Below are 22,300 nucleotides of genomic sequence, written 5' to 3'. Positions count from 1 at the left end.
GGCGTGTGTTGTGTGTGGGGGGAGTGTGGGTTCGGGGGTGGGGTGTGGGTGTGCGGGGGGAGTGTGGTTGGGGGGGGGGTGTGTGTGGAGTGAGGGGTGGTGGGTGGGTGGGTTGTGTGGGTGAGGGGGGGTGTGTGGGATGGGGGGGGTGGTGTTGTGTTGTGTGTGTGGCGTGAGGGGGGTGTGTGTGTGTGTGGGTGGGTGAAGGGGTGTGGTGTGGGTGAGGGTATTGTGTGTGTGCGGAGTGTGTGTGGGTGAATGGTGTGTGTGTGTGAGGGGGATGTGTGTGTGAGGGGGTGTGTGTGTGAGGGGGGGTTTGTGTGTGAGGGGGGGTGTGTGTGTGAGGGTGTGTGTGTGAGGGGGGTGTGTGTGAGGGTGTGTGTGTGAGGGGGGTGTGTGTGAGGTGGGGGGGTGTGTGTGAGGGGTGTGTGTGTGTGAGGGGGGGTGTGTGTGGGGTGTGTGTGTGAGGGGTGTGGGGGGTGTGGGAGGGGGGTGTGTGTGTGTGAGGGGGGGTGTGTGTGTGTGAGGGTGTGTGTGTGTGAGGGGTGTGTGTGTGTGAGGGGTGTGTGTGTGAGGGGTGTGTGTGTGTGAGGGGGTGTGTGTGTGAGGGGGTGTGTGTGTGAGGGGGGTGTGTGTGAGGGGTGTGTGTGTGAGGGTGTGTGTGTGAGGGTGTGTGTGTGTGTGAGGGGGGTTGTGTGGGTGAAGGGGTGTGTGGGGTTAAGGGGTGGTGGGGGCGGGGGGTGTGTGTGTGTGAGGGGGTGGGTGTGGGTGCAGGGGTGTGTGTGGGTGCGGGGGGGTGTGGGGTGGGTGTGGGGGGGTGTGGGGGGGGGGTGTGTGTGTGAGGGGGTGTGTGTGTGTGAGGGGGTGTGTGTGTGAGGGGGGTGTGTGGGTGAGGGGGTGTGTGTGGGTGCGGGGGTGTGTGTGGGTGAGGGGGTTGTGTGTGGGTGAATGGTGTGTGTTGTGTGGAGGGGGTGTGGTGGGTGAATGGGTGTGTGTGTGTGTGATTGGGTGGGTGGGGTGGGGGGTGTGGTGTGTGTGGGTGTGGGGGTGTGTGGGTGAGGGGGTGTGTGGGTGAGGGGGTGTGTGGGTGAGGGGGTGTGTGGGTGAGGGGGTGTGGGTGTTGCGGGGGTGTGTGTGGGTGAGGGGGTGTGTGTGGGGAGGGGGTGTGTGTGGGTGAGGGGGCTGTGTGTGTGGGCCGGGGGGGTGTGTGGTGAGGGGGTGTGTGGGTGCGGGGGTGTGTGTGTGGAGGGGGGTGTGTGTGGGTGAGGGGCGTGTGTGTGTGTGAGTGGGGGTGGTGTGTGTGTGGGGAGGGGGTTGTGTGTGTGAGGGGGGTGTGTGTGGGTGAGGGGGTGTGTGTGTGTGCGGGGGGGTGTGTGGGTGCGGGGGTGTGTGTGGGTGCGGGGGTGTGTGGGTGCGGGGGTGTGTGTGGGTGCGTGTGGGTGTGTGTGGGGGTGCGGTGTGTGTGTGTGTGTGTGCGGGGGTGTGTGTGGGTGCGGGGGTGTGTGTGTGGGTGCGGGGGTGTGTTCAGTGCGGGGAGTCTGCAGGGGTGAGTGTGTGCTGTGCAGGGGGGGAGTGTGGGTGTGGGTGGTTGTGTGTGTGTGTGTGGGTGCAGGGTGAATGTGTGGGTGTGGGGGGAGCTGCACATTACTGTTCCCCTCTATTCCTCTAGCAAAAGGAACCCACAGATCTGAGCCAGGGCCGTGGTCCACACGATGACAAAACAATCCCTGTCTGTCTTCAAATACTTTGGGCAATACCATAAAGTAAAACTTCTCACAAATGCCTCAGTGAAAAAAAAATCACCACAAATAAGTGAAAGAGATGGTCACTAGTCCAAAATAAATAATCGTAACCGAATATCTGAAAGTGTAGCAAGTTAAAAAAATCTTTAATGGTAACGTTTATTTGAATCTTGTACTGAATCTTAAATCTTTAAATTCCTCTGCAATTCATTTTTGGCTGGATTGTACCTTTTTATCACAGTTTAAACTGTCATGGCCTGAAATGTTTCCTGCACAAATGCCAAAGTACATCAGTAGTTCAGTCCAAAGTACTACTGACTTTTCACCCTTTTCATCAAACTGCAGCAGTAAATACTGTTATCTTCTGCAAATGTATTCGACAATTACAATGGAATTCATATTTTGGGAAAGCGTTCTGCTTGTGTTTGTTTAAACAAAGGTTTTGTAGATAACTGCAGTTAAATAAATAACACGGGCTGCGTTTCAACATCTGATTTTGTTTAGCCTGCGCTGGAATGTTAACTATTCCGGAACCAATGAAAACAAAGTGTTCTGAATTATGGCCTTTCACCCTAATTGTTGAATACTTTCACAAGGGAGCAAACTAAGAATGGAAGTTGACAAAGTGGTTCCAGGAATACGGCGGCACAGATATAACTTTAGATTTTAGACTTTAGACATCCAGCGCGGAAACAGTCCCTTCGGCCCATGGAGTCCGTACTGTCCAGCGATCAACCCATACACTAGCACTATCCTACACACTAGGGACAATTTATGATTTTACCGAAGCAAATTAACCTACAAACCTGTAAAGGCCCTGTCCCACTTATGTGTCCTTGGCACGCAAATTACGCGACCTCATTGTCGCGTTGAGGCGCACGGACATCGTGTGGCCACGCGGGGCCGGTCCCACTGCGAAGCGCGGAGGGGTAAGGACGGGAATGGAGATGTGTGCAATATCGTGCGGCACTCCAAAATTTTGTAGCGAACAAAATCCTCGCGCGCCACCGGCCTGTCGCGTAACTGACGCAGAAGCAGGCAAACGATCGTCGAACTCGGCCTGGAGCTCACGGCCGTTGAGGTCCGGATCCGCCCCCACTTCTACTCCCAGAGCGGGTCCAAGAAAATTAAAGATAGACACAAAATGCTGGAGTAACTCAGCGGGACCGGCAGCATCTCTGGAGAGAAGCAATGGGTGACGTTTCGGGGCAAGACCCTTCTTTCAGACTGAAGAGTCTCGACCCGAAACGCCATCCATTGCTTCTCTTCAGAGATGCTGCTGGTCCCGCTGAGTTACTCCTGCATTTTGTGTCCATCTTCAAATGACGTCTTCGCGGGACCGTCGCGCCTCAACACAACCACGAGGTTGTGTAATTAGCGTGCCAAGGACACGCAAGTGGGACAGGGGCTTAAGTCTTTGGAATGTGGCAGGAAACCGGAGCACTCGGAAGAAACCCACGCAGTCACATGGAGAACGTACAAAATCCATGCAGGCAGCACCCGTAGTCGGGATCAAACCCGGGTTTCTGGCGCGGTAATGCAGCACCTACCTCTGTGCCACCATGCCACCCCACAGGTTTGAATAATATACCTGCAGCTCACAACAAAAAATTCCACTTGATCAGTTCTGCAGTTGTACAGGGCCCTGGTGAGACCACACCTGGAGTATTGTGTGCAGTTATGGTCTCCTAATTTGAGAAAGGACATTCCTGCTATTGAGGGAGTGCAGCGTAGGTTCACGAGATTAATTCCCGGGATGGCGGGTGTCATATGATGAAAGAATGGGCTTGTATTCACTGGAATTTAGAAGGATGAGAGGTTATCTTATAGAATCATATAAAATAATTAAGGGATTGGACACGCTAGATGCAGGAAACATGTTCCCGATGTTGGAGGAGTCCAGAACCAGGGGCCAAAGTTTAAGAATAAGTGGTAGGCCATTTAGAACTGAGATGAGGAAAAACTTTTTCACACAGAGTTGTGAATTTGTGGAATTCTCTGCCTCAGAAGGCAGTTGAGGCCGATTCATTGGATGTATTCAAAAGAGAGTTAGATGGAGCTCTTAGGGCTAGCAGAATCAAGGGGTATGGGGAGAAGGGGTACTGATTGTGGATGATCAGCCATGATCACATTGAATGGCGATGCTAGCTCAAAGGACCGAATGGCCTATTCCTGCACCTATCGTCTATGTATCAGCAGGCTGGGGTTTGGAAATTCTTATCCAGTGAAGAAAAGATGAAGTGGACCAACTGTTCTCCAACTGAATGTGAAAAGAAACAGCAGTAGGAAAGAGAAAATGTGGCATTTTACTGATGTGTTATTAATACAAGGTCTTATTTCCTGACCAGGGTTGGCCAAGAGGAATAATGGGATCAAATCTGACTTTATAATCCACTGTAATCTAATTTAACTTTAATAGACGTGCCTGCTCGCATTTCACTCACTGAGCTGTCTGTGACTAGCTCCAGCGCAGACTGGCAGGAGCTCCACAAAGATCTAAACTAGTTATTTTATCCCTTCAAGCTCAGGATGAGTCACAAAGTGCTGGAGTAACTCAGCTGGTGAGGCAGCATCTCTGCAGAACATGGATAGGTGATGTTTCTAATGCTAAATTAAACGTTAAATCCCACCCTCACCTCTCTTCCAGCTTTCCCACCCCCATTCTGCCACACAATCAGTCCGACGAAATGTACTGACCCGAAATGTCACATAACCATGTTCTGCAGACATGCTGCCCGACACGCAGTTACTCCAGAAATGTGTGTCCTTTTGCATAAACTTGCCATCTGTAGTTCCTTGTTTCTACATGAATCATCTGAAACTGTTTTCAAATGCATTCACTCACTGCAGACAGGTACCACCTTCCTCCAATGTAAGACAATGTCACTCGCATAATACTTGGGAAAGTAGCAGCTTGTCCGGTCTAAAAACCCTCTCTTTATCCTCTTCTTTGCGTGAGATCAGAATAAATTTATCTGTCCCCAGCACAGACTTTGTGCCAAGAGCACTGAAGTACATTCTCTGTGCTCCCTTCAATGCAGATTCTCGTGAGTAAATCCCCTTCAAGCTGCAGGGCGCGGGAATGTTGTAAAATGATCAGCACCAGCCACTGGGAAATGTACCTATCTAAAAGCTACCATTCAGTGTTTTAAAAAGATCTCTGATCATGGAACATCCCTGAACAAAGGAATAGAAGGCATAAATATTGTTGCCGGCATTAGTTTAGTGTAGATTAAACATACAGCATAGAAACAGGCCGTTCGGCCCATCGGGTTCACGCTGACCAGTTCACACTAAGAAGGGAAGGTACACAAAAATGCTGGAGAAACTCAGAGGGTGCAGCAGCATCTATGGAGCGACATACACTACAAACCCACTGACTCACATGGCTATCTGGACTACACGTCTTCCCACCCTGCCTCCTGTAAGGACTCCATCTCCTACTCCCAATTCCTCCGCCTACGCCGCATCTGCTCCCAGGATGAGACGTTCCACACCAGGGCATCGGAAATGTCCTCGCTCTTCAGGGAACGGGGATTCCCCTCCGCCACCATAGATGAGGCTCGCACCAGGGTCTCTTCCATATCCCGCAACACTGCTCTCTCTCCCCATCCCCGCACTCGCAACAAGGGCAGAGTCCCCCTAGTCCTCACCTTTCACCCCACCAGCCGGCAAATACAACAAATCATCCCCCGCCATTTTCGCCACCTCCAACGTGACCCACCACTCACCACATCTTCCCATCTCCCCCCATGTCTGTCTTCCGCAAAGACCGCTCCCTCCGCAACTCCCTTGTCAATTCTTCCCTTCCCTCCCATACCACCCCCTCCCCGGGCACTTTCCGTTGCAACCGCGTGAAATGCAACACCTGTCCCTTTACCTCCCCCCTCGACTCCATTCAAGGACCCAAGCAGTCGTTCCAGGTGCGACAAAGGTTCACCTGTATACCCTCCAACCTCATCTACTGCATCCGCTGCTCTAGATGCCAGCTGATTTACATCGGTGAGACTAAGCGGAGGTTGGGCGATCGTTTCGCCGAACACCTCCGCTCAGTCCGCAAGAACCTACCTGAACTCCCGGTGGCTCAGCACTTCAACTCCCCCTCCCATTCCCAATCCGACCTCTCTGTCCTGGGTCTCCTCCATTGCCAGAGTGAGCAACACCGGAAATTGGAGGAACAGCACCTCATATTCCGCCTGGGTAGTCTGCGTCCGGCGGGCATGAACATTGAATTCTCCCAATTTTGCTAGCCCTTGCTGTCTCCTCCCCTTCCTCAACCCTCGAGCTGTCTCTTCCCATCCCCCCACTCTCGGGCTCCTCCTCCTCCCTTTTTCCTTCCTTCTCCCCCCCCCCACCCCCTATCAGTCTGAAGAAGGGTTTCGGCCCGAAACGTCACCTATTTCCTTCGCTCCATAGATGCTGCTGCACCCGCTGAGTTTCTCCAGCATTTTTGTGTACCTTCGATTTTCCAGCATCTGCAGTTCCTTCTTAAACACACTAAGAAGGGTTTCTGCCCAAAACGTTGCCTATTTCCTTCGCTCCATAGATGCTGCTGCACCCGCTGAGTTTCTCCAGCACTTTTGTCTACCCACACTAGTTCTATGTTATTCCACTTTCGCATTCACTCCTGACACACTCGGGACCAGTTAACCTACAAACCCGCACGTCTTTGGGATGTCATGGATTCGCTAACTGGTCTACAAAGCTGCTTCCAGAGGATGTGCTGGCAGAATGGTTGTAACAGGAGCCAGAAGCTGCCTTGTCATGCTACATGTTGCAACAACCTGCACTCATCTTGGATGGGGAAACAGCTCAACCACACCTCATGTAAACACAAACAGCTACAGAGCCACATCATTTCTGAGCTGCACTCAGCAATGTCCTTCAAATGTGAGGAGGTGATGTGAGTGGTGGCTTTACAGGGTCTAAACTTATTTCACTACTTGAAGTTAAATACTTAGAGGGCTATGGGTCAAATGCAGGCAAATGGGACTAGATTAGATGGGGCAGCTTGGTCAGCATGGAAGAGTTGGGCCGAAGGGCCTGTTCTGTGAAGTGTGACTCTGCCACACTATGACTTCTGTTCAGTGCATGGTTAATACACATACATGTCATGTGGGAGATTGGGAGGCAAAATGAATGCAGATGCCAAGTGATCGGGGTTGAAGTTTCAAACAGATTTAAATTTAGGGCGTTTGAGGATGCAGCATTGGAACGAAAGGGCAACAGGGGATTACAAGAAATAAAACTGGATTTTACAACTGTCGTGAGGAGGTATGAATAAACATTATTTTGGGGATGTTCTTACATTTCCAAGTGGACTGAGTAACATGACATTGCACTGGGACAGGTGAATGAAAGGTATTTGTAAGTAGCTTCTACCTTCCTAGGAAGCTGAGGAAATTCAGCATTCTGTAATAACGTACCAACTTTTACCGATGCACCATAGAAAGCATCTAAGCATTCCAAAACATACCAACATTTTAAAGCATACACTACAAGACTCAATAACACAGGGTGGCTCAGCGGTAGAGTTGCTGCCTTACGGCGACAGAGACCCAGGTTTGATCCTGACTAACTTTAAGGAGTTTGCACGCTCTCCCGGTGATGCATGTGTTTTCTCCAGGTGCTCGGGTTTCCTCCCACACTCCAAAGACGTACAGGTGTGCAGGTTAGTTGGCTTCTGTAACATTGTAAATTGTCCCTAGTGTGTAGGATAGTGCTAGGGTACGGGGTGATCGCTGGTTGGCATGGACTTGGTGGGCCGAAGGGCTTGTTTCACGCTGTGTCTTTAAAGTCTGAAGTCAATGCCTGATTCAGCAAGAGGTAGTAACCATCTGAGGGACCCTACTTCAATATCAACTATCCATGCAGAACAGGAAACAGAAATTTGGGCAATCGTTCCAGTAGAGGACTTAATTAAATAAATTAAGGGTTGCAGTCCGGAGACACCAGGATACCATGCACTTCCTCCAAAGGAATTACACTCTTCCCCTCTGTTATCAGACCACTGAATGCTCCTCCCATAACGGAGGATGTAGTCCTAATCTTCCAACCTACCTCAAAGCAGTTGCTGCACTTTTTCTCTGTAACTGTAACACTATAACGCTGTAATACTATATTCTGCACTCTGATAGTTTTCTCTGTGCACGACCTGTTGTACTTGTGTAAGACTTGATTGTACTCATGTAGAGTATGATCTGATTAATGTGGTTAGCATGCAAACAAAAGCTATATCTCGACACATGTGACAATAATACATCAAACTAAACATTAATTATGAGACAATCAGACTCAATTGTCATTAAACAAAAAACATTCATTGAAATAATCCCCTTTTGAAAGGGTTTCTGTAAACATTGCCAGAAATACGACACTCTTTCAACCTGATGGTTTAACCTGAAACTCACCAGCCTGCAGGGTGGTGACAGAATCAGAGTCCTCACTGTATTCACTGTCGCCAATATCATTTGTTGCTTTCACACGGAATTTGTAAGAGGTGAAAGGTTTGAGTCTGCAAAACATGTTTAGATTCGATTAATTACATTAAAATTATTATACAATCTTCTACATGACAGCCATGATTATGCTTGAAAAACATTACATTGGATAACCATGAAAAGGATGTGAAAGGTGCTATGTAAATATAATGCTTTTTTTCCTTTCTGAAATTTAGCAACTAAGCAACTTCTACAGATGCACTGCAGAAAGCATCCTATCGGGATGCATCACAACTTGGTTTGGCAACTGCTCGGCCCAAGACCGCAAGAAGTTACAGTTATGGGTGTAGCCCAGTCCATCGCACAGACCAGACTCCCAACCATCTACACTGTGTTTCCTCCCGAAAACAGCCAACATAATCAAGCAACACAACCCGGTCATTCCCTCTTCTCTCTCCCACTGTTGGGAAGATAGAGAAGCTTGAAAGCAAGTACCGCCAGATTTAGGAACAGCTTCTTTCCCGCTAGGATCAGATTACTGAACGGTCCTCTGATAAGCTAAGGGTTAGTCCCGAGCTCCCATCCTACCACATTGTACTTGTGTAAGGCTTGAATGTATTCATGTATAGTATGATCTGATAGCATGTGAAGAAAACCTTTTCACTGTATCTCGGTACACAGAGCAAGACCAAGATGCTGGAGGAACTCAGTGGATCAGGCAACACCTCTGGACAACATCCTTTACTCCAGAGATGCTGCCTCACCCACTGAGTTACTCCAGCATCTTGTGTCTACAATGTAAACCTGCATCTGCAGTTCCTTCCTACACACTACCAATTATGAATGTGATTGGCTTACACATGATTTTGGGAAGGGAACGTTAGGGAGGATTGATACATTGTTTTAAGTTCTGTTTAAAGCTGATGTGACGATACAAGTGGTTCTGTTAAAGAGCAGCGTTTGTTTTGGTTACCAACAGAGGCCTTAGTTTCCATTGCACGTTGTCAACGGGCTGACTGCCTCCGGCTTGGGAACACATTCATCAGGAGCTTTATTCCTAATTCTATTAACTATTATTCACAGAAAGTGTATCCATGTCAACTGGAGTGAAAGGACTGTGCTTGGCTGTGCTAGACTTGGATGGGCTCCAAATTAGTTCCCCGTCTACAGAGTTGTGAATAATGAGCGGTGATTGCTGGGATAACGGGTCGGGAGGTGTGGGAGCTGATCAGAATTACATCTGGGGACAGGCAAAGGAGAAGATCGAGAAATGTGTCTGTATCTTCTCAATAGCAACTCCTCCCGTCCATTTATCATTAGTAACTACTCCAATTATTGATGAATTTTAAATTTGTTCGATGCTTGCACCGCAAGGATTACCATTCATGTTGTGTTTACTCAAAGAAAGTAGCGATGCACTTTTCATGCCATATCTGCCTTTTAGCTACACATTTTTGGCTTCTTAATGATGCCTAATTTAATGCATTAAACTGAGTAGTCTAGAGTGTTTTATTGTCATATGTCCCAGATAGAACAATGAAATTCTTACTTGCTGCTGCACGACAGAATATGTAAACATAGTACTCTGTAAACAATATAATACACAAGAAAAAAGTTCAGTGTGTGCGAGTATATATATATACACACACACACATACATATATATATATATACACACATACATATATATATATATGCACATACATACATATACATAAAAACAAACAATAATAGTGCAAAAAGACAAAACCAATGCCCCCAAGTCTATGTAGTTCAGAGCTTATTTGGAGGTTGTAGTGTTTAATAGCCTGTTGGCTATAGGGAAGAAGCAGTTCCTACATAGTTTTCAGGCTCTTATACTGTATGTTCTGCAGGAGTATCCTGTATCTTCAAGAGTAAAATGAGAGTGTGGCTAGGGTGGTGTGGGTGTCTGATAGTGCTGGCTGCCTTTGGGAGGAAGCATTGTTTGCAAATCCCTTCGATGGTGGGAGATCAAAACCCCTGATGGATGAGGCAGTGATTTGAACTTAAACATAACCATTTAAATAGTTTTATACATCACCAATGTTTCATCTTTTTAGTAGGCTGCAAATTTGCTTTTATTTTCATCCTGGTATTTTTGTTTTCTTTTAATTAGTTCCACACTGGTACGTCCAGATTTAATAAATACTAACACAGAAAGGGAAAATGTTAATGTAAGAAACTGCAGATGCTGGATCTTCAGTAAAATATCAATGCTGGAGGAACTCAGCAGGACAGGCAACATCTGTGGGGGGGGAATGAACAGGCGACGTTCTGGGTGGGACCCTTCTTCAAAGGCACAATTTACAGTAAGTTTGATAAAGATCGCAAAGTGCTGGAGAAACTCAGTAAGTCGGGCAGCATTTCTGAAAAACAAGACTTGGTGAGGTTTTGGGTCGTAACCCTTCTTCAGACTGATTGTCGAGCTGGAAAAGAAATGTTTACATTTCATTCTAGCTGCTATTGATTGTAATGTTTCTTTACCCTTTGTACAAACATCTTTTTAGATTTTTCTCACTCTTACTTTAAAGGTTTATATTGATTGAGAGTGTATGTGCTCAGTAACAACATACAAGTGTGGAACTCACCTGATGATCAGTTTCATTGAACCATTCTCTACTTATTCTCAATATTGCATGTTTAGTGTATTCGACCGAGACAAATATTTACTCCTGCATTGTTGGGATGTACAAAGTGTTAAATTGGCTTAGGGGAGGTTACAATGGTAAGGAAATCAACAAGATTGCCGAACAATGGCATTTTAAACACAGTGATTACCCGACACATTATTTGGTCTCAGATGATGATTTTGAAAAGCCAGCCATGATTGCAGATAAGGGCACAATTTGTATAATGGATCTGTTCTGAAGCAATCCTGCAGCCACGCTGGAAGCAAACATTTCCTTAAATGTAGCTGTAAGAGCAAGCCAAAAGCTTCAATCACCCAGGGAATGATGCTGACAGTCTTAAAGTGAGAGGTGAGAGATGTAAGAGGGACCTCAGGGGCAACATTTCCACTCAGAGGCTGTCCATATTGAGAATGAGCTGCTTGGGGAAATTATAGATGCGGATACAATTACGACTTTTAAAAGACATTTGATCAGTTATATATTCGGAAGGGTTTATAACCATATAACCATATAACAATTACAGCACGGAAAACAGGCCATCTCGGCCCTTCAAGCCCGTGCCGAACACTTATTTTCCCCTAGTCCTAGAGGAAATTCTAAAGAAATTCCTAGAGGAATTTTTTGGGCAGCACTGTGGCCAAAACTATGATGCAGTTGCTGCCTTGCAGCGGCAGAGACCTGGGTTCGATCCTGACTACGGGTGCTGTCTGTACAGAGTTTGCACATTCTCCCTGTGAACGCATGGGTTTTATCCAGGTGATCCAGTTTCCTCCCACACTCCATAGACATACAAGTTTGTAGGTTAATTGGCTTTAGTAAAAAAAATTGTAAATTGTTCCTAGTGTGTAGGATAGTGCTAGTGTACGGGGTGATCGTTGGCTGGCATGGACTCGGTGGGCCGAAGGGTCTGTTTACGCATTGTATCTCTAAAGTCTGGTCTAAAAGTCTAAAGAATATGGGCAAAGGCTGGTAAATGGGACAATCCCAGTATGCCGATTTGGATGGCATGGACAAGGTGGGCTGAAGGGCCTGTTTCTGTGCTGTACAGTCTGTGGTTCTATAGCTCTATCTACTTTGAGTGAATTATTCCTTCAACACAAGAACGTACAGCAACGTTTCCATGAAGCAGCAATGAGTGGAATGGAAGGGGAAGTTGAACGGTGACATCTGTAACTAGAGATGTTTCGAGGCGCTGGTGACAATTATTGACGGGGGTTGGTGATTACACCAAAATAACCGTTGAACATAGGTTTCCTGAGTTAATCATTCAGGGCACCTCTCGGTTTAGATCCTCTTGAAAACATTTGTAGAATGAACGCATTGGGTGATGTCTCATTTTGGACAGACGGGACAGAGAGGTCAGTACCTGCAGATACATTTCCCAAAAGAAGTAAATGCAATTCCAGCTACAAAACCATGTAATAAATGATCGCTTGCTTACCTGTCGACGAGATAGGTGACGGACTCGTGGCTGACAGAGGCCGAGTGAAGTGACCAGTTGCCGTTGGGGAGCTCCAGGGACTGGATTGTGTAGTATCGGACTGGAGAGAGGCCATCACTACCGGGATCCCAGGACAGGAGCACACTGCGGGGCTGGACATCCCGCTGTCGGATGGCAGGTTTGCTGGGGGGCTGCGGGTGAGCTGGGGATGAAAACAATTCACCGATCAAAAACACTTAACCCTTGAACAGGCCCTTCAGCCCACCTTATCTATGCACACTCCTTCAAAGGGGTACATATCTTCTTTTATCTTCCCAGCTCTTATCAGGGAGCTGAACCATCATTTCGCAAACTAGAGAGAAGTCCTAAACTACCATCTACCTCATTGGGGTGGGAGATTGCAACCTGTTTCGACTAATGCAATCAACCCGACGTGCACAAACAAATAGATGTAGTGTTATACAAAAAAGCTGGAGAAACTCAGCGGGTGCAGCAGCATCTATGGAGCGAAGGAAATAGGCAACGTTTCGGGCCGAAACCCTTCTTCAGACTGATGTAGTGTTATGGTGTCTACAACTTTAGGCTGTGCACGCCATACGCAAGAAGAAGATCTACTTCATTGGAGAACTGGGACTGTCTTTAATTGGCTCAGTTGTAATCCTGTTAAGTCTGTCCGCTGACTGGATAGCACGCAATAAAAAGCTTTTCACTGTACCTCGATAAAGGATTAGTGAGTTAAGGGCCTGTCCCACTTTACGAGCTAATTCAAGAGATCTCACGGGTATCCCCTGATTTGAACTCGGAAAATTGCGGTAATAGCCGCTCGTAGGTACTCGGGGCTCTCGTGGACATTTTTCAAATGTTGAAAATTCTTCACGCATCTTCACGAGCTTACCGCGTTTCCCGAGTACCTGCCGTTAGCGTTACGAGCCGCTAAGAGACATCCTGAGCTCAGACATACCCACAACGTACATTCTACGTGCTTACCACAAGTTTTTAAAAAAAACTCGGGAGAGCTCTTGAATTACCTCGTACAGTGGGACAGGCCCTTTAACGTTTCAACTGCGAGCCAATAAAAGGCCATTAATGTAAATGATATTGTCACGTGTGCACATGATTGGGGTAAAGTGTTGACAGGCGGCCATAGGTGTTCTACTCACCTCTCTTCTCTGTGGTTACCACCAAGGCTTCTGCCGCCTCTCCCCAACCTTTACGGGTCTGAGCTGTAATGCGGAAGACGTAGCTACACTCGGGCTCGAGTCCGGTGGCCGTGTACTGCCGGGCACTTGGGTTCAACACGTCCACCGTGGCCGCGTTCGTGCTGCTGGTGTTTAACCGATAAGTCACTTGGTAAGCTGAGGAGAAAGTTGAGCAAGTGTCAAAAAAACAAAAAAGCTTCCTCTGCTCTGCAATATCTTTCTGCAACCTATTGTGTTACAACCTCATCAGAAAGTCAACCCTTGGATTGTGATAGTTATTTCTGGATTCAATTTATGGCAAACATCAGAATGTGGAAATTGATCTTGTGGTTTAGTATAATGCAGGCATTGTTATATTGGCTGCTAATGTGATGTGCCAATCATTTTATTGAGCATTGGACAGGGTCTGGAAGGTGATATTCATGAAGGGGAGTGTGTGGGGGGGGGGGGGGGGGGTTGTTTCATCGAGCAACCCTGGGAAATGCACTATTTTGTTAACTTTATCGCACCTTAGTTTGTTAACTCTGTAAATTAATTCTGCAGCTGTAACAGCAGTTTCACGTGGGAAGCTGAAACTAGAAGAAAATTATTATTTCAAATACCCTCAGACAGAAGGAACTGCAGATGCTGGTTTACAAAATAGGCAGAGAGTGCAGGATTAGTGCAATGGTTCAGGCAGCATCTCTGGAGTACATGGATAGGTGATATTTCGGGATGGGATTGTGACGGGGATAGAAAGTTGGAAAAGAAGTGGGGGTGGGATAAAGTCTGGCAAGTGAAAGGTGGAATCAGAGAGGAGGAACAGTGAGAGAGGATCTCAGAATCGTTGGAGGGAGGAGTCACTGCATTGGAGCAGGAAAATGTAGACACAAGGAACTGGAGATGCTTCTACTTTCTTGTAGTTCCTTTGAATGGTAGAAATATTTCATTGGGTCTGTGATTAAACTTAAAACATGAAAATTATTGTCATTCACGTTTATTTGCCCAGAGTGTGAGTTAATAGAGTACTGATTTATGAATGTTAGTTTATAGCGGTCATTGTTGGAAGATTACAGTTACATTCAACTCAAATAAAACCCAGTGAGTTTGAAGAAGGGCCCCAACCCGAAACGTCACCTATCCACGTTCTCCAGAGATGCTGCCAGCCCCGCTGAGTTACACCAGTCCTTAATGTCCTTTCAAATAGAACCCAAACTGCCCAGCAGACGTGGATTAGAATGCCCCTTAATGCAACATGTACAATCACCAACAACCAACAACAGCTCACACTTGGATGTCCTCTTCACTTACCCAGGATGATCCCGTTGGGCTCGGCTGGAGGCTGCCACACCAGCCGCACAGATTTTGTCCGCACCTCTGGAAACAGAATTCCTACAGGAGGTCCCGGCACTGAGAAATAGAAGGGATCAAACATTGTTTTCTCATCTTAAATCTTCTCGGTTTTGCATTGCTTTTAGATTTGTTCAGTTTGCTGTGGATCTCAAACTCTGAGATCCAAGATGCTTATACGTTTCACTAAATGCACTAGTTTCCTTATAAAATGGGGAAATACGACTAGATTTGCATCTCAACATCTATTACACTTGTACGCGGCATTCAAGAGAAATTGCTTTGTTGTATTTGGTATTTTAAGAACCGCAACGATCTCTGAGGTGGTCGAGGACGGGACTGCGGAGGATGCCGGAGGTCGGTCGCGGAAGGGTCCATGTGGGTTCTGGAGGTCAAACGAGCCAATGGTGGGTGCCAGACGTGTCGCCAAAAAGAAAGAGGGTCCCGGGGTTGGGGGGAGGGGGGGGGGGAGCCAAGTAAACAGAGGGGGACCCAGTGTAGGTGAGCCACCAAGAGAACAATGGGGGACCATTGGGGACTAAATGGAATACTTTGCAACTTTGTTGGTGCCCTATATGTGGCGACTGTTTACATACTTGTGTTTGCAAAACAAATAACCTCACTGTGACGTCACATGCTATAATCAAGTATCACTCATTCATTCACCCATTCAACTACTATTGAATATTTTCCTGCATTCCAATCTAAACTATATGGTTTCTGATCCCTGGCATCATCCACAAATGTTACATCTAGCTCCTTGCAATTTTTATTACTCCCATCAGATCTCTGCACTCCTTGTGGCTCTTAGATTAATGCTGGCTCCATCCACATTGCTTTCACAGTCAGATAATTCTCTGTACTGGTAGGTACGTTGCACAAGTCCAATTTGTAAAGTCATGGCAATGATAGTTTTGTTGAAAGTGTTGGAAATAAAGGGCGATATTGTCATTTGACAGGCTGAAGGGTTTGATGACCGATCATCAAGAAAACTCCAAAGACCTGGCCTAGACATGGTTCCATATTTTTGGCACCACAGCAGCATTGCTGGAGATGTTTCATGTTAGGAAAAAATTGACAGTTGCACTGAGGAACCCATTTCCCAAATGCTACAAGGTCACCCAAAAGTGTGTGCCAGCCTGCTCTCCTGCAGGTGAACCTGCTCTTCCAGGGGAGAGCTCTGCTCTTGTGGAGTTGGTTGAATGAGATAATAGCGCTTGTTTATCGTCATCCCATTCAATCGAAAATTTAAAATGGAGTTTTTGAACCAATTATCTACTTATCACCGCGGAAATACCAACCATCATCCAGGGTTCTCTCAAGAATGGGCGGGAAGCTGGGCATTCCATCTCCAATCCTGGTGAAAGCAAGCACTTGGATCTTGTACAGCACGTACTTCCCCAGGTCAACAAGTTGGACAACATGGGTGGCGTTGCCTTCAATGGTCCTGAACTTTGTAGGAGTTTCCAGGTCTTTCTCCTTGTAAAGGACCTATGTTCAAACAGAGAAAAATGCACGTACAGTGTGAGAGGAATTCCAACAAGAAGTCATGTTTTACGTTCATCTTTTGATAAAGTGACCGGCAGCATCTGCCATGTTATTGTTGAGTGTTGGTGTGCAGCAAGGTGGTGCAGCGGTAGAGTTGCTGCCTTACAACGCTAGAGACCCGGGTTCGATCTTGACTACGGGTGCTGTCTGTACGTTCTCCCCGTGACGGCGTGGGTTTTCCCCGGGATCTCCGGTTTCCTCCCATATTCCAAAGATATACAGGTTTGTAGGTTCATTGGTATAATTGTAAATTGTCCCTAGTGTGTGTAGGATAGGGTACTTATGCAGGGAACGCTGGTCGGCACGGGCTTAGTGGGCCGAAGGGACTGTTTCCATGCTGTATCTCTATACTAAAATAAACAAAAACAGTATTTTTATCCCTCCGTTGAGAAGATGATGAAACTACATGAAGGGGTTTTCAGATTTGAAATTGACTTCACTGTGTTAACAGTTTGCTATCACTGTCAATAGGTGGAAAATGTTGTGGCCATTGAGCTAATGTCACATGGAAAAGATGAATGGAAATAATGGTAGATATTTGTGCCTAACATCAGGAACAAAACACATGAGGTTATAGAGTCATTGACCCTTGGGCCAATGTGTTCCATTGAAGCCAGTCCCATGATCAGGCTCATGTGAACTAATGGAGGTTAAAACAACATTTGTCCATGTCCAGATCTCAGAAGAGCGCATTTCTTTAACTCTGGTTTGTGGTCTCTCCATCTATATCCGCTATAGGATCTTTGGCCTGTCCCGCTGAGTTACTCCAGCATTTTGTGTCTACCTTTGATTTAATCCAGCATCTGCAGTTCTTTCTTGTACATGAGAAGTAATTTGGACAGGTACATGGATAGAAAAGGTTTAAGGGATATGGAGCAAACCCAGGCAAATGGGACTAACTCAGATGGGGCATCTTGGTTGTCATGGATGAGGTGTGCTGAATGGCCTGTTTCCGAGCTGTATGACGCCATGACATTAATACCAGCTTGCCTTGTAGCCTAGGACGAGTCCATTGCGATTCTGTTTGGGGACCTCATTCCATTTGACCAGGATGCTGTTCGAGTTTAGAGCAAGAGAAGAGACATTTGTTGGACCTGAGGAAGGAACTAAAAATACAAAGAAAGGAATTATCCAGGGAACAAATAATTCCACAGCCACAAGAAGAATTTCAAAAACAATTCAACAATTCTGAAAGCATTGACAGAAGCTATAAAAATATCACCAGCTAAATCCACAGTCATGTACTAGTCCAAAGAAGGGTTTTGTCCCGAAACATCAACCATTCCTTCTCTCCAGAGATGCTTGCTGCCTGTCCTGCTGAGTTATTACAGCATTTTGTGTCTATCTTCAGTTTAAACCAGCATCTGCTGTTCCTTCCCACACGTACTGCCCTAAACTCAAGCAACCAAATGCCACACCAAAGGTGTTCAAAAGGGAACTGCAGATGCTGGAATATCGAAGGTACACAAAATTGCTGGGGAAACTCAGCGGGTGCAGCAGCATCTATGGAGCGAAGGAAATAGGCGACGTTTCGGGCCGAAACCCTTCTTCTTCAAAGGTGCCTGGAACACATTGCCAAGGGTGGAGGTCGAGGCAGACGTGAGATGTGTTTAAGAGACTTTTAGATAGATGCACAGATATTCAGGGAATGGAGGGATATGGATTGAGTGCAGGCAGAGGAGATTAGTGTAACTTGGCATCATGTTCGGCGTGGACTCTGTGGGCCGAAGGGCCTGTTCCTGTGCTATACTGTGCTATGTTCTATGTTCACTGATTCTATTCCATTAGGTCTCCTGTTATAAATTGGGCTTTTTGGAGAATTAACTTATTCAGAAGTAAAGATTCTAGTTCTGAACATATATTTTGCTGATGTATACGTCTTCTCTTATTCTGCTGACCCAGTAACATGCTGCCTCGTCTCCTGTCTACTTTATGTACATCAGTCATTCCAGCCCCAACCTCCTCTCTCCTATTGAACAGTCGCACACGCTCACAAGGTCATGCGGTAAATACTGCAAGCGTCTGGATATAATGGTGAATTCTGCTCATATTCCCTGCGGCATAGCCGACCTTCTTCGTGCAATCCTCTCCTGTTATCCAACAGGGTTATTGGAGAATTGCATTCTTCAGAGATTAAATATTTAAAAGGAATGAAATAGCACTTTGGTGCCACAAGTCAATAATAATGTTACTACTTGTGCTGAGCCACTGCAAGTCCTGATGGTTTTCACCCCGACTCATTTCCACAGCTTTTACCATCCATTGTTAGTCTCGTTGTAGACAGGGGTGTCCAATCCTGATTGATATAAACTGTTGAATCTCACTGAAGAAGGGTCTCGACCCGAAACATCACCTATTCCTTTGCCCCAGAGATGCTGCCTGACCCGTTGTATTACTCCAGATTTTTGTGTCTATCTTCCCTGAGCCTGTGCAGGTATTACCCAGCGAATGGTCCTCTGGGACAATTTGGTCTACGGTCTTCTGCTATGCGCCAGAAGCAACTATAAACACATTGGATTATGAAAGGAACTCAAACTGAATTGCTGGAGTGATTTAAAATGACCTGGAGAATGATGTTGCCATGTTTTACTGCCGATTATTGATTTTCAATGATGCTGAAGACAGTGAGGTGGGGAATAAAATCACAGCATCAAGCAATTACATTTCTCAGCACTAAAATACCTGGAAACAAGACAATGGACAAAGAGCAGGGAATGGGATCAACCTGAATCTCAACGTTCAGCTCCAGCGGTCAGCATCAAGGGTGCCAAAGTGGGGATAGTTCAGACCTTTCCATTCCTAGGTGTGAATATCACCAACAGTTTGGCCTGGGCCAGCCACATTGATGTTTCACCCAAGAAAGCACACTAACACCTCTACTTCTCAGGAGATTAATGAAGGAAGCCATGTCTCCAATAATTCATACCAACTTCTACAGATGTATGGCACAGGTAGCATCCTATCAGTTGGTTTGAGAACAGCTCTACCCAAGTCAGCAAGAAATCACAGTGAGTTGTGGATGTGGCTGAGTCCATCACACTGACCAGTCACTCCATAACCGACTACATCTACACTTCCCGCTGCCTTGGGGAAGTAGCCAACATAATCAAGGACCACTCACACCCCGGTCATTCCCTCTTCTCCCCTCTCCCGTCGAGCAGAAGATACAAAAGATTGAAAGCACATACCACCAAATTCAGGATCAGCTTCTTCCCCATTATGACACTACTGAATGCTCCTCCCATAAGGCAAGGATGTAGTCTCGATCTTCCAACCTACCTCATTATGGCCCTTGCACTTTTTAATCTGAATTTTCTCTGTAACTCTGACGCTCCAATGCTGTAACACTACATTCAGCATAATTTGAATGAATTAAGAGTTTCAGCCTGGAGACAGCAGAATGCCACCACTACCAGAGAGCTCACGTTCTTCCCCGTTGTCAACACACCACTGAACGGTCCTCCCTAAACTATAGTGTGGTCCTGATTTTCTAAGCAACCTTCATTGCCAACGATCAACCTTTTATCTGTAACTTTAACACTAGAACGCTGTAACACTATATCCCACACTCTGGTATGTTTCTCTTTGCACTACCTGTCGTACTTGTATTTGGCTTGATTGTACCTATGTACAATATGATTTGTTGGGATCGCACACAAACAAAGCTTCTCACTGTATCTCGGTATTATTGACAATTATAAAACCAATACCAATAACCAATGGGTGGCACGGTGGCGCAGCGGTAGAGTTGCCACCTTGCAGCGCCAGAGACCCGTTTTGATCCTGACCGTAGATGCTGGCCGTACAGAGTTTGTACGTTCACCCCGTGACCTCCGTGCTCTGGCTTCCTCCCGCACTTCAAAGATGTACAGGTTTGTAGGTTCATTGGCTTTGGTAAAATTTTAAAACCAATTATCCCTAGTGTGTGTCGGATAGTGTTAGCGTGCGGGGCACACGGGACGGCGCGGACACGGTGGGCCGAAGGGCCGGTTTCCGCGCTGTATCTCATAACTAAACTAAACCAAATACCAAGTATCTCTTTATCAGATGAGATGAATAATCGATTTCTTTATCATTATTTTTTATGCTTCCGTAATATTAATTCTGTATGAACATTGAGACCACTGTAACATGCACGCTGTTTGAGCTAGAGATCTATCCTTGTGCCCCTACACTCCACATCGCTCGGCTAGTAGGTGGTTTAAACAACACAAATTTCTGCTAAACCTTGACCTCATTCACATTCACTTGCAAAATATTGTCAACCAAGTTTAACAGAAATTGGGTTTCAGCAATTATGAGTAACTCCACACTAATATGTAATCTATATTATCTGAAGCTCTGAAACAGAAGCAAACATGATGCCTGCAACAAATACTGTAAAGATGCCATTAGCATCCTAATGAAGGATATTCGACATTGCAGTAATCATTAAAAATTTAACACCCTGTATCAACTATCAAATCTTTCAGCACATCAACGATAGTGCTTGTTTTATTATTTTGTCAAGATAAGAGGGCACCTTATTGCATTCAGCTTTATCTGTGTCGATAGCGAATTTCAAAAAGAGGGAAAGTTACCGTTAGTTCAGTTTCAGATGGAAGCAAACGGATAGATTTGTGATCGCAGCTGATGTTTAAATACGAGGAAATAATGTGATCTTGTTGCGTGGCTGAGATTATAATTGTGGCATTGCTTTCATACTATTGATTTGCTTGGTTTTTAAAAATCATTGCACTATTTGGTACAGAGGTTTCAAAACTGCTGGTAAATGACTACGACATTCAATCTGTGCAACAGGGAAATGGCAAGAGAAGGTTTGGGGGGTGGAGAGCGCTGATGTGGATAAATAAATTTGGATGGGAGAGAGGAAGGCTTAGACCAAGAAACACAAGAAGCAAAGAGTAGGAATTAGCGGGTCCTTTTCAGAATGGCAGGCAGAGGCAGTGACTAGTGTGGTGCCACAAGGCTCGGTGCTGGGACCCCAGTTATTGACAATATATATTAATGATTGAGACAAGGGAATGTGACACCTCCAAGTTTGCGGATGAAACAAAGCTGGGGGGCAATGTGAGCCGCAATGAGGATGCTATGAGGCTGCTGGGTGACTTGGATAGGTTGGGTGAGTGGGCAGATGCATGGCAGATGCAGTATAATGTGGATAAATGTGAGGTTATCCACTTTGGTGGCAAGAACAGGAAGGCAGATTATTATTTGAATGGTGCCAGATTAGGAAAAGGGGAGGTGCAACGAGACCTGGGTGTGCTTGTACATCAGTCACTGAAAGTAAGCATGCAGGTACAGCAGGCAGTGAAGAAAGCTAATGGCATGTTGGCCTTCATTGTGAGAGGATTTGAGTTTAAGAGCAAGGAGGTCCTACTGCAGTTGTACAGGGCCCTGGTGAGACCGCACCTGGAGAATTGTGTGCAATTTTGGTCTCCTAATTTGAGGAAGGCTATTATTGCTATTGAGGGAGTGCAGCGTAGGTTCACCAGTTTAATTCCCAGGTTGCGAGGCTGACATATAATGAAAGAATGGGCCAACTGGATTTGTATTCACTGGAATTTAAAAGGTTGAGAGGGGATCTTATAGAAACATACAGTATAAAATTCTTAAAGGATTGGACAGGCTAGATGCAGGAAAAATGTTCCCATTGTTGGGGGAGTACAGAACTAGGGGTCACTGTTTAAGAATAAGGGGTAGGCCATTTAGAACTGAGATGAGGAAACATTTTTTCACCTAGAGAGTCGTGAATCTGTGGAATTCTCTGCCACAGAAGGCAGTGGAGGCCAATTCACTGGATATTTTCAAGAGCTGGGACCCCAGTTTTAGCTCTAGGGTTTAGCTTTAGATTTAGCGGAAGGAATCAGGGGATATGGGGAAACAGTAGGACTGGGGTACTGATTTTAGATGATCAGCCATGATCATATTGAATGATGGTGCTGGCTCGA

At 46.1% G+C, this 22,300-nt stretch overlaps 1 protein-coding gene across 3 annotated transcripts in view; it reads right to left on the bottom strand.

The window, feature by feature from the left end:
- Positions 1-22,300, bottom strand: part of sdk2 (sidekick cell adhesion molecule 2) — a 659,639-nt gene that overhangs the window by 142,721 nt on the left and 494,618 nt on the right. For all 3 annotated transcript variants that reach the window (XM_033044544.1, XM_033044545.1, XM_033044546.1), the window contains exons 26-31: positions 17,340-17,455; positions 16,103-16,292; positions 14,763-14,861; positions 13,434-13,628; positions 12,274-12,475; positions 8,153-8,256 (exon numbers count right to left, since the gene is read on the bottom strand). In XM_033044544.1, the coding sequence (XP_032900435.1) occupies positions 8,153-8,256; positions 12,274-12,475; positions 13,434-13,628; positions 14,763-14,861; positions 16,103-16,292; positions 17,340-17,455 (906 nt within the window). The remainder of the gene's footprint in view (positions 1-8,152; positions 8,257-12,273; positions 12,476-13,433; positions 13,629-14,762; positions 14,862-16,102; positions 16,293-17,339; positions 17,456-22,300) is intronic.

This window comes from Amblyraja radiata, chromosome 26 (genome assembly GCF_010909765.2).
Source record: "Amblyraja radiata isolate CabotCenter1 chromosome 26, sAmbRad1.1.pri, whole genome shotgun sequence".
Lineage (NCBI taxonomy): Eukaryota > Metazoa > Chordata > Chondrichthyes > Rajiformes > Rajidae > Amblyraja > Amblyraja radiata.
This window is presented reverse-complemented; position numbering and strand designations above follow the sequence as displayed.